At 32.1% G+C, this 13,121-nt stretch overlaps 3 protein-coding genes across 7 annotated transcripts; all 3 read right to left on the bottom strand.

Moving 5' to 3' along the window:
• Window positions 1–774: 774 nt before the first annotated feature.
• LOC116352478 (solute carrier family 26 member 10-like) lies at window positions 775–9,112 on the bottom strand. Of its 5 annotated transcripts, none has more exons than XM_031785113.1 (13): window positions 8,668–9,112; window positions 4,201–4,437; window positions 4,039–4,100; window positions 3,828–3,943; window positions 3,594–3,755; window positions 3,240–3,535; window positions 3,063–3,174; window positions 2,941–2,993; window positions 2,763–2,867; window positions 2,391–2,687; window positions 2,136–2,312; window positions 1,919–2,067; window positions 775–1,805 (listed from the first exon to the last, which is right to left on the bottom strand). In XM_031785113.1, exons 3-13 carry the CDS (start codon window positions 4,065–4,067, stop codon window positions 1,274–1,276), a joined length of 2,028 nt encoding a protein of 675 aa, XP_031640973.1. In that variant the 5' UTR covers window positions 4,068–4,100; window positions 4,201–4,437; window positions 8,668–9,112; the 3' UTR covers window positions 775–1,273. The 5 variants fall into 5 exon arrangements, with proteins under 5 accessions (XP_031640973.1, XP_031640977.1, XP_031640978.1 ...); XM_031785117.1 differs by having other exon boundaries at window positions 4,318–4,437; XM_031785118.1 differs by lacking the exon at window positions 8,668–9,112 and adding an exon at window positions 6,958–7,464.
• LOC116352479 (DNA replication inhibitor plutonium) lies at window positions 5,815–6,959 on the bottom strand. The gene is made up of 2 exons (XM_031785119.1): window positions 6,588–6,959; window positions 5,815–6,512 (listed from the first exon to the last, which is right to left on the bottom strand). The coding sequence occupies exons 1-2, from the start codon at window positions 6,805–6,807 to the stop codon at window positions 6,190–6,192; spliced, it is 543 nt and encodes a 180-aa protein (XP_031640979.1). The 5' UTR covers window positions 6,808–6,959; the 3' UTR covers window positions 5,815–6,189.
• Window positions 9,113–9,742: 630 nt separating the features above from the next.
• On the bottom strand, window positions 9,743–12,921 carry LOC116336784 (juvenile hormone esterase-like). Its single transcript, XM_031760912.1, has 7 exons — window positions 12,660–12,921; window positions 11,750–11,790; window positions 11,310–11,435; window positions 10,963–11,095; window positions 10,596–10,803; window positions 10,272–10,487; window positions 9,743–9,794 (listed from the first exon to the last, which is right to left on the bottom strand). Exons 1-7 carry the CDS (start codon window positions 12,919–12,921, stop codon window positions 9,758–9,760), a joined length of 1,023 nt encoding a protein of 340 aa, XP_031616772.1. The 3' UTR covers window positions 9,743–9,757.
• Window positions 12,922–13,121: the final 200 nt, after the last annotated feature.

Here is a 13,121-nt window from a genome sequence, read left to right as displayed (position 1 = left end):
ATGATTTCAAATCACATGCCCCTCTGCCAAATCGACAATTTTCAATATTTTTCCAAACTCTCGAATGTTTTGAGTTCTTGGAGAGCACCCTCACTTGAAAAGCCAATTACTAATTATGGCATCAGCACATTTTCGACGAAGTGAAAACAATAGAAATGATTGTTATAGGTATATAAGCTTGTCATATACTGGTATTACTATAACAATCACTTCTATTGTTTTCACTTAATATCATCTGCTGACGATATCCAGATGAGCTGAAATATCCAGATGACGACAGCTAAATATATTGTCTGATTTTCGATTTTTTTTGGTCGTCCGCAAATTGTCACGGATTTTATTTTTAAGTGGGACTTAATTGGGACTTATAAACCTAATTAAGACACAATTGGGTCCCCATTGGGACTTAAGTGGGACTTTATTGGGACCTAAAAACCTAACTAAGATCTAAACAAGACCCAAGTGGGACTTTAAGTGGGATTTTGATTTTGTTCCGGGAACGTGATATGATAGTTTATTCTATAGTTTTTTTATAAAGTTTGGAAATATATTGAAAATTGTCGATTTGGCAGGCTGGTAAGATTTGAGTCGTTTTTATCTGATTTTAATCATTCCAAACTAAATCCACTAGAATGATTAAAGTTGAATAATGATAACAAAAAACGATTAAAATGAAACGAATTCGAATGGGCTGAAAAAAGGGGAAAAATATATAATCATTGTATTTAAATAACTCATAAGCAAAAATCAGTGCCTAAAATGAAATTCTTATGCTTACATTAAAGTATATAAATTTATTATATGATTTTAATTCGTATCTAATACAAATTTATAAAGTACAATAATGTATTCTAAAAATAATATGCATCATTTTGAAAACAAGGTGTGAATTAGTATCTTTCGCTATTTTTTGGCATTCGTTTAATAACATTTACAAAAAATATATTCAATTTATATACAATAAATGTGTATATAAGTAACAATTGGCTCTTTTTTCAAAAATAATTTATCCATTTGCTATAAGGCTATTAATTGATTTGAACTCTTTGTTAGTAACTGTTAGGTTATCACAAAAACAAAATCAACAAATTCAAGTAGAACATGATTCCAAAAAAAAAAAAAAATAGAAATGCTACTCATGGAATTGTCCACATAATTTTAATATTCAAATTCATGCCACTCAGACCTCATACCAAATATTTTGTCTATATTTATCCATCACTTATGCACTGGATGATACTGTCCATATAAAACGAATTATCATGATATTTTTTCAAACATTATCAGCTGCTGAACTTTGAAAATATAATACAGCGTCATGAATCGTTGGAAAGACTGAGAATTTTCCCACCGATAAATGTTCAGCATGTTGAATGGCATCAACTAAACGATCATTCGGTCCACATAAATACATAACGGTATTCGATATAAGAAAATCGGTTTGAATTTCAGCAAATGCTCTGCATGCAGCCATATCAATATTTGATACACACGATAGATCCACAATAACCGCATGCGGTTGTAATTTTTTCAAAACACCATCAACATTTCCATTAAGTTCGGTGGTATTTGGTCGAATTTCGCCAACATTTTTGTACAGCGATCGTTTAAATGAGCTGGCCGATGAAAAATTGATCGCACCAATGTATTGGAAAATTTTTATATTTGCCACTTCAACGGCTTTATTGTGCGTGGCAAGATTCACATAGATGCCAGTGTCATTAATTGCACCGAGCATAGCACATTGTGATCGCCAACCTTTGATATAGATTGCAAACAATGATGTCATCAATCCGAAGAAGAGCCTGAACATATTTGGAAATGAAAATCAATTTATTTTTATATTATTATCTTTTGCAAATATGCGAAAAGAATAAAATTTCTAAAAATTATTCAAAATTAAGCGAAATCAACTCACCCAATGTCAACATCAACTAAAACAACAGCCCCAAATGTCACAAGCCAAGTCAATGATTCGATTTTGCACTCTTGATGAAACCTTTTTAATTGCAACGCTTGTGTGTACATTCCTTTAAGCGCAACCACAATAATTCCCGATAAAACGCACTAAAAGAAGACACAAACGTCTCAATTATTAAAATAATTCATTGGAAAATATATTTTGTGGTCATTACTCTTGGTAACATTTGGAAAAATGGTGCAATCCACAAAAGAATGATTAAAATAAGAAACGACGATACAACAGATGCAATTTGAGTTCGACCACCGGTTTGTTCTTGGATTAAAGATCTTGACAAACTTGTTGCATTTGGTATGCATGAAAACATACCGCCCACGATATTCGATAGACCCTAAAATATTGAATATTTATCATAAGTCGATCGTTTAAATAGTGTTTTGAATTTTAAACTATTTGTTTTGACACTAACCATTGCTAATAACTCTTGATTTGGTCGAACTTCGTAGTTTTGTTTTTTCGCAAATATTAACGCCATCGAAATTGTAATCGTATAACTAACAATAGCAATGGCAATTGAATCCACTGAAACTGCCCAAAGCAATTTGATTGGTGGTAGTTCCGGCGATGGTAAGCCCATCGGAATGAAACCAACTAATTTAACATGGTGTTCGGTGCCCAAATTCAATAAACTCGAGATTAAAGTACCGCCAACCACCGCTATCAATTCGGCTGGTAATGGAAACTTGCACATTTTCGAACATCGAGGCTGAAAATGTATTGGACATTTGATAAAATGTTTTTTTTTTTTTTTAAATTAAAAAACACATTTTGTTTTACTTACTTTCAGTATTTCATTCATGATCACCATAAACAAAATTACACAGCCTGACATAATGATGGTTGTCACATTCGAATTTGGAATTTGTGGAATCCAATCCAATATGGTCTGAAGAAAAAATATCAAAAAAAATTTAATATAAAATAAAATCTTTCGTTTTCCATTTATATATAAAACTTACATAAATAATTTTGAAGGCTCCTTTGTGTCGTGGTATCTCAATACCAAACAAGTCTTTAAAAAAAAAGTTAGAATGAGCAGATGAAAAATATTTGTTAATGTGCCTGATTTAGCGCTTTATACCTTTTAACTGACTAACGGTAACGTGAACAGCAGCACCGGTTGTGAAACCATTAACCAATGGCTCGCTAAGTAAAGCTGCCAAACTGCCCAATCGAAAGAACGACATCAAAATCTGCAATCAAATTGATTTAAATTTAATAATGATTTTGTTGGTAAATCATTTTCAAAGTGATTTACCTGATGTATTCCGCACATAAAAGCGCATGCAGTAACAACTTGTATGTTTGTATAATGTTCCACCTGATTTATGGACATCAGTGTTGGTTCTGTTGTACTGTTTAAATTTGGATGCGATCCACTCACATCAGTTCCATAGGTTTGAACTACTTTTAATGTCATAAGACTAATAACAGACAATGTTCCGACCGAAATGTGTCGAGAAGTACCAAATAGAAAATAAATTAAAGTTGGAAAAAACGCCATATATAAACCTGAGCTCGGACTAACACCGGCCAATAAACCGTACGCCATTCCTGGAAGAGAAAAAAAAACGATTAGGAAAACCAAAATTGATCGATTGCATGAGTATACCTTGGGGTATATGCATCACAGCAACTGTGATTCCGGCTGATAAATCGCCGGGCAAATCTTGTTTCAGCGAATATTTCGGTAACCATCTTAGCACGGGAATTAGATTAAGTAGAAATTGTACAATATTAAAATTGAAACATGATTTTTTGACATTATCAGCATCTGAAATGAAAGCGAGAAATGATTATTTGACGAAAAAAAAGAAAAAAATAAAAGACAAAAAAGATAACTAACAATTTAATTGCACTTGTTTCTGATAACCACCATGTTCTGCAATGTCTTCTTGCCGTAGCACCAGTCGATTCACCGAATAAATGGGCAAATGTGTGTATTCATTGATGGACTCTTTTCTTTAGGACACAAAACAACAACGACAAAATACAAAAAATATGAACTAATTTTTGAAAGGCGAAAAATCAAATCAACATCGATAAAATCCACTCACTTTTCATAGTCACTATTATCTTCATCCATAGTTTATTGACGCAATAAATAATGTAATTACAGCTGTGTGTAAGAAATGGCAAGTACAAACCAAAAAAAAAACGTTGAAAATAAAATATTGTATGTTGTACGTAATAATTATTGACTGAAATCGACGGACAACCTTTTTCGATTGAGATGTTAACGCTTATTTTAAGAATTCCTTATTTAATTTCCGAAGTATTTTCGCCTCATTTTAAATATCACATCAATGAGATTAAAATCGTTTCTTTTTTCTTACAATTAAGTTTTGTGCTCGAACATTGAAATTTATTAAGTCGTATCAGCCAATTTGTGACCGCGTTACACAATCGATTTCGTTGAATTGATATTCAGAACTGTACGATGTGCTATCAAGCGCCTGTCGATTACAACGTCATAAATTTCCGATAACGGGTGATCAGACAGCAACCATTATTATGATGACGGCGATAACAACATATAAATATAATATGAAAGTAAATAAAAATGATTATTATTAAATTCGAATAAAGGGAATCTTAAAAAATTAAACAAAGTCAGTTTGCATTGCATTCGAGTTGATAATCACACTAATCATACACGTGTTTGCACACGTTTAATAATAACACAAGTGAATCAAATCTATTGTTTTGGCATGATTTTTCGTTATTTTCAAATCAAATAATTATGGATTTGAGAATTTTCGAATTAAAATCAAAATTTTCCCAACATTTGTTCAGCTTTCTTTATTTGCGTTTGCCAACCCCCGTCTTTGTTTTGATCAAACGAAAATGATGAGGTTTTTATTCTATTTGTTTACATTTACAACCAGTTTATTTTATCAACAGATAAATTACGTTGAACGAAAAACAAATAAAGTCAGAGTTCAAAAACCCGTTTAAGCTGACTGTTTTTTTTTAAATATGCATTGCTTTTATTTTTAAACACCAGCAAGTTGCTAAATTAAAGCTTATTTTATGCAAAACCATCGAAAAAAAACGAACCAAAATCCGACTACTGGTCCCTTTGATTTTTTTCCAATGGTACAATTCCATTTTGTACGACTGCAAATATTCCGAATGGAAATGTTTGATGCAAAATTAATTATTGAAAATGACAACAATAAATGATAATTAATGTCACGCAAATAAGTTGTGTGTGACTCATTCAATTAGATATAAAACTTGACAATTATCGAAGAGTCACTTTAAACGATGATACATGGAACTGTGATTTAATATGATATGATAATTTATGTCGTGCTATTTTTAATTTGCTGTGATTTAAATTGTTTCCTGTCCGAATTATCACTTTCGCCCGAATCTGACATAGTTTCCCGATTAGATAAGAATTATAGTGAAAAATAAAAATCAAATAAAATCAACGTGTGCTTGCTGCTGAAAATGATAACCTTTTTTTTGTTTGATGACACAGCAATACGCAAAGCGGGAGAAAAAAGTCACCAAACCGAACGGTATCGCTGTTCAATAATGATGAAATCTGTTTTCAAAATTTCGATTGATTTATTGTTAAATTTTCAAGTACACGGACAATTTGGTGGTCATGTGAGTATGGTGACGATAAGAAATATTGATGAAATTAATTAAACAGTCAAATATACGCATAAGCTTATGTATCACATGACCGGTTGGATTTGCTCGTACGTTGTGCCCGACAAATTGTTTACCACCTCATCCATCGCATTCCATTAAAAATCGGTTCTCATGGAAGTCATGTGAATTAACGTCATCGAATGACAGAAGGAAAATACAAACAATAATTTTTGAGCATTCGTTTATTTAATGAGTCTTTGTGTTTCAAAATTAATCTTATTTACAGATGTTTCAATGCGTTCAATCTTTATTTTATTTCTAGCCTATATTCGTCTAAATTGATACAATTGTGCGCGCGAGAGAGTGCTTGCTGTGTCGCGATTGTCATGTACAAATATGTTCAATTGAAATCCCGAATGAAATTTTATTGGTTGACAATGCAAAATGTTCGAGCATTTTTGCTATGTCTCTTTCACATTATTACTTAATTAATGGAAAATTCTCAAATGTCATAAAGCGTCAAAAAAAAAAAAAAAACAAGATGTAGAAAATCCAAACGATGATACAATATAAAATTTGTGCGTCTGTGTGGTCAATTATTAATGGATATTTTGCGTTTTGAATAGATGCAATTGATGTTTTGGACGTAGTAAATTCATCATGTTGCTGTCACCTCTGTACTGGGCCAATTGCATCGGACAAATGCCATGCAGTGAGGCGCTTGGACAATCAAATTGGTTTTCGTCTTGGATTTCCAGTGTCAAATAGATTTTCGCAATGTCGATATTTCCTTGAAGTGATGCCACGCATAACGGTGATAAAATGCCAGTTGCATTAAATTCATCGAAACCAACATACGTAAGAATTACATTGCACGTCTCAATATCGCCGGAATATGTAGCTAACGACAATACATTTTGACCTTGAAGAAGCATGTATTCGAAAAAAATGTTGTGAATTATGTTGGTTGATTATATTAGTCGTTGGTCATATTTACCAAAGATATTTATACGATGATGATTGGCGCCCAATACAAACAAATAACGAACCAGACAACTTCGACCACAATAGCTGGCATACAGTAATGGCGTGTTTGAAAATCGATCCATATATTCCAATGCATCCGGATACAATTTTAATGATTTTTGCAAAGCGGTCAAATCATTGCGTGATATTGAATCAAACACATAATAACAAATGCTATCTATATCATCCATTTTGAGTTCACTTATTCTTCAACTGAGTTTTTCGTCAAATTCACTTGTGCATTGTATTTCTTTGTCAGTATAGACGTACAAAATTCATTCGATTGTTTGAATTGCAAATTTTTCGACTTATTTAATCTTACAATTTGTCAATTTTTTTACCATAATCGTGTTGGTGTCGTCGAAGAAGAAATGCCGTCGCAAACAGTGGCAAAATGTGTATTCGATTACATTGAACACGATAGATTGTGACGTGCGAAATGAACAAAATGGAGTGCTACTACCTTCTCTTCACACTGTTTGAAAACCGTTTCTTTTTTTCTCTTTTAATGTGAAGCACATTGTAACTGTTTATGCTCAAGCCGGCGTTCACCAACCATTTGAATCGTGACTCTTGGTTTGTGTGTGTTTTTTTTCGAAATTGGCATACGACGAATTCTTGGCCGTCATGCTTCCAAAAACTCTTCACTGCAAATAGATGTTAACTGAAGATAATTTTTTTCATCAGAATTCACAACTTGGTGAGTGTTAAATACATTTTTTTGTAGCCTTGATGTGTTGTTGTTTATACTTGATTTGACATTGCAAAAGGTTTGCTAAACTAGTATTTGTGCATATTATTATGATTTGTGATTTTGCAAACACATTTTCGTTTTGATGTTTTTCTTTTACATTTTATTTTCGAAGAATAACTCGAGGAAATTGAACTGAATACACCGGCAAATTGGTTGATGGTAAAAGTACTTCAACGACTGTAATCAACAAATCATCGCTAATAACTACTTTTTTTCATTTTTGTTTTGTTTTGATAAACATGTTTCAATACACATAATATAATTTGTTATCTCGCATGTACTTTCAACCGTAACAGGATTGCATTTAGATAAATTGACATCACAGTTTAAAAGTTTAAAGTAATTGTGCCAATTATCGACAACGGAAAAATATTTAATAGTTACAGATTTGTATTTGATCATATGACTTCAATTTTTTTTTTAATGTATGTTTATTATTTTGAATAATAATCCATCATTTTTTAACATCCGCATTAAATGGAATTGTTACTTTCAAAGGCACCAACCTGCCGATTAAAATGGAATTCATAAAAAAAACGACACTCGCATGTGCGATATTTTGCGGCTAAATGATCAATTCTCTCTATCTTTATATTCTGTGTTATATAGTCATAAAAAGAGTTTTTTTTCCTCAACAGGTCTTTGCAATATCAATATGTTATGACACATGTTTGATATCGGGGCATGCGATGGAATTTAATAGATTTGCGTTCACTGGTTAATTACATTGTGGTCATTGTTGTTGTTCAACTATAAAATTAGCGCTGTGGCAACAATTAATGCACAATTTAATATAATAATTTGTTTGAATTCACATAAAATAGCTGTGCATTGAAAAAAAGACAGTTATAATTTGAGAGAAGAAAAACTATGCATGGCGACATTCGTCGGAAGTACGAGAATGTTGCTGTGATCATATGTGTTTTTTTTTTTTTTTTGAAAGTTCTAATATGTTTTGCTTGCGTTTCCTGATGTGTGTCGCTTACAAAATTTTGAAGGTCAACGTCGATCAACCTCGATCTACAATTAAGCGTTAAGGAAATGGTGCGCATGTGCGACCTACGACTTGTACACATTTTAAATCAACAACCGTTTGATTTTACATTTATTTACACGCTCAAGTTCATTCAAAAAATATTAAATAAAGAAGCGTTACTCAATTTATAGAAGCGTTCGATATACATAGATGTGTATGAGTTTATGATTTTATTGGAAATTGAAAATTGATCAATGCAAACACTTTGTTTCTCTCTTAAAGTCCATGTTATGATTAAATTCAGAAAAGAAAATGGCATACCTTGTAGTAAAATCGAACGAAATCGTTTATCACCACCCGAAGAGATAATTTAAACAAAACACATTTCAATTGACCACCAATAATTTAAGAGAGTTTTCCGTGATCTTATCACTTCAATTCATAACATTGCATATGTATATTTTTTTTAAATTGTGATGATATGCAGCAAATCAATTTCTCAATCGTATCGTCGTTTTGATTATTTTCTATTCATCAAATGATTTGTGAATAAGTCGTTGAGTTTTAAGTGTTAACAAACGATTCAATAAAACTGAAAATATTTTAATTCAAGATTTTAACGACAAATTAAAATAATAGAGATTGCACACAACAATATATTATATTACACTGACCGCCCGTGAGAACAGAACGAATCATAGACAACACAACGAACGACGTGTACCGAAGAAATTTATGATATTGTTATTGTTTGAAAGTCAATTTGACACTAGACTCTTTCTGTGAGTGACATGCGCACCACTCAATGAATTAATATGTTCCCGCAACAACATATGTCATATTGTCTATGTGTTTGTGCATCGGTATGTTAGCAAAACCGAACCAATATGTATTGGACTCGCACAACAACTTCTGTATATATGTATGACATAATTTCATTTCTACGATGATTTTTCTTTTGTTTTATACATTTACGTAAAACATATCGTGAATGTATAACCGATATCGACGGTGGGTTTGCCGATACCATTGACATTTACATGTTTTCTTTTTGTTATCGATACTTTCTTTTGAGATAAGATAAAACGTGTCATTTTTTTGCGCATCGCTATAAAATTGTTTACAAATCAAATTCTAACTGAACTCAAATATATACTAGACCATTTCCAATAGACATTCGCCGACCAAACAAACACATAAACGTTCATGCTTGATGTATTTCTCTGTCTTTATCGTTCGTACATTGTGTTCGCTCTTCGCGTATGAATGACAACAGTTCGAATCAGCTGTGTACAAGTGTCAATGTTGTTGTTCATTTTTGTGCGCTTCAACTGCAAATATTTGAATCACTGTTCACTGATGACGCACATGTATTGGAAAATTTTCCATTGTTGACCTTTTATTAACCGATTCAAGCGATTTTTACTATCGATATTTTGCATGCGGTTCTTATATTTGAAAAAAAAAACACCCGTTGTATTATTTTACAGAACTTCAATTTCCATCTCGAACGACAAATATCAAATCTTCTCATCGAAAATCAATTCCAATCAATTGTATCCAATTTACATATTATAAGAATAGAATTTTGGACTGAAATATTCATAGTAATTCTATGATGTGCTGAAGTGTCGAAACTATTATTTGATGAGCGTCTCATTTTTCACTTTATTTTAGATAAAAAAAAAATTTAAATTGGCAAAATTTATTTTTTAGGAAGAAAAAGTCATTATAAATTGGAATCGCACTCGATTGGAAACAATTCATCCCAAAGTGCTTATCTCTGGATTTTCATTGATATTCAAATATTTTGAAGTATCTGATGTCAATGGGTTCCACTCAACCGGGCTGGTGTACGCACCCACATTTGGATCGCTTAAATTGAATTCACTATTGAATGGTTAGAATGTTAAAATATTCGTTACCCGCTTCTTGCAAAATTCGTCCACCAGCCAGTCATTTTTTGTACCATTTGATTTTCGGGATCTGTTGTGTTGAATAACGGTGTTTGAAATGAAACATAAAACAAGTAAAGTAATTCATCATGACGAACAGCACCATAAGGTTTATCGCCTGGATAATAGGTCCAACTATACCGGCCAGTATAACTGAATTTATAATGGAACACTTTTGTATGAGGACTGAACAAATCGTTGAACTTCAAAGCCTGTTACACCTTCTGCGAACACCCGTAGTCTTCAAAGCAAACAATTTAATAGACGAAATAAAATAGAATTGGATGAATTTACGTCTTTAAGCCCATCATTTGAAGTGGAATCCAATCATCTGAAGTGGTCAACCAATCATCTGAAGTGGAATTCCCAAAGTAAAATGATTGCAGCCTTGCACTAATCTCCTCAGATCTCGGTGTATCTCTTTCATATAGAAAACGGATTGGTGCCAATTTCAAAATGTTTTTGCTTATTTGCTCACGTAGTGTAGCATTTTGCGTAATATCTTAAAACATTTAATCAAAAATCAATGGGAAACTAATTTTTTTTTGTGAATTCCTCCATTTAAATTTGTTGGACTTACAGACAGCCGGCGAAAGGAACTCATACTCTGTAAGTCCGGTAAAAATTTCTACTTAAGTAAATTTTCCAGCTTTTGGCAAACATGTTGGGTTATCAGTTAAAAATCGATCCTGCCCAAAGTCGGGCTCAACAACCGGATAATATAAAAGTGTTGGATTTGATTCGGGAAATTCAAACATACTAGGTAATGTATTAGCATAGTCTTCTTTAGTTGCCTATTGCATGAAAAACATAATCGATATTACAAAACGCAACTATTTATGACGAAAATGCTATTTTACACACTTTTTTAAAACATTCCATCATTACATCCACCAATTCATGTGAACAATTCAACAAACGAGCTTGTCTTTTGGCCAAATCCAATTGATCAGATGGGAGGACAAATTGTGCAACGGTTGACGCGCTCATTACTGCCATTCATTGGAAAAGGCCTTGAGACATCTTCGATACCAAATGCAACGAGTTACTGAATGCCCCAGCACTATATCCTAATAGTGTGACCGAATTTGGATTTCCACCAAATTTATCGATATTGTTTTGAATTGATTTTGACTCTCTATTTTATTTGGATTTTGTATCCATTTGTATTTTATCAGGATATTTTAGATCATCTGGATGACGTTATGCGATGATACGGAGTGAAAACAATAGTATCATCGCCCAACGTCATCCAGATGAGCTGAAATATCCAGATGACAAAATCAAATGAAATATCCAGATGACACTATATTTTTTATGCTCTCTATAATGGTTTTGATTGTTTCGAACAAAGAAAAAGTCAATTATGGTAAATTATAATCAATTTTGAATTCAAATGACTAAAGTTCCAAAATAGTCGACTGATCTTATATATGTACTTGAATTACCTTGAAACCCATATTACCAGGTGCATCTTTGGTTAGAGTACCTAGACAAATTTAATTTGTAAAAATCGGCAAATAAATTTCAAAATTCATCCAGAGCAAAGGATATCAACAAAAGTGTTGATAACAAATATGTAGAAACTCCATAATGATGTGCAAATTTCTAGGGGCAAACTACTCCACTTTCGTAATTCTCATAATTCAATCTAGTACTCCGATAATTCCAAAAAATTCTATATAATTCCATACAATGCCACATAATTCCAAACAGTTTTTGAAGTATTTTAAAAAGTTGTTTATTTACACAGAATTTTTAAATGAATATTATTATTTCAACGATAATATTTTTCGATATTTTTTATATTTTCATAAATATATTTTCATACTTGTATATCACATCAATGATACCGGTTTGACATTTCTCATACAAACAGATTTCGGAGAGTTATTTTGAATTGGTTTCATTTGTATGTGATCGAAACGAAGGGAACCATCCGAAAATGATTTGTACGACAATGTGTGTGTACGTGAAGAGCGATGCTTTGAATGTATGAGTATACAACGTCGCTGCTATGCAAATTGTACAACACATCGCAGTGCAAACAATTTTCGAAACGATTCGTTCAGTAAATGAAGCCAATAAAATAGTTTGGTTTCGGTTGTATATACTTGCATAAAAATATATTTATGAAAATTAAAAAAATATCAAAAAATATTATCGTTGAAATAATATTATTCATACAAAAATTCTGTGTAAATAAACAACCATTTAAAATACTTCAAAAACTGTTTGGAATTATGCGACATTGTATGGAATTATATAGAATTTTTTGGAATTATCGGAGTACTAGATTGAATTATAAGAATTACGAAAGTGAAGTAGTTTGCCCCTTGGCAAATTTGCATTAATTACCTAATGTTCCTAAACGATAATTAATCGTGACCAAAACAATATCATGATCCATCAAATGTTGAGGATCAAAAACGTCGGTTCGACCAGAAAACACATAAAAACCACCCGGTTGAATGTAAATGATAACGTCACGTTTTTTCTCGGTGTTAACATTTCGAGAATATACGTTTAATCTAAGATAATCTAAGACAATAAAAATATAAAAACTCGAAACAACACATGTCCTCCTAACGAGATGTAAGGTAACGTCCACGTAATTCATCTTCACCCGATACACAAAACGTATATAAAAATAGTATCACAACGGACAGAATCGATAGATTTTTATCACTCTTCATTGTTTTTAATCAGTATTTTTATATAATTCCCTCAAAATACGAGATGCTTCACAAACGCATCTGAAAAAACTGATGATTTAGTTTAACATCAAAACTTTTATATGCTACCACAAATGGCTAATCC

This window comes from Contarinia nasturtii, unplaced genomic scaffold (genome assembly GCF_009176525.2).
Source record: "Contarinia nasturtii isolate CC-2019 unplaced genomic scaffold, AAFC_CNas_1.1 Cnas_scaffold_187, whole genome shotgun sequence".
NCBI classification, from domain to species: domain Eukaryota; kingdom Metazoa; phylum Arthropoda; class Insecta; order Diptera; family Cecidomyiidae; genus Contarinia; species Contarinia nasturtii.
The sequence above is the reverse complement of the archived record's forward strand: the minus strand, read 5'-3'. Positions and strand labels throughout refer to the sequence as shown.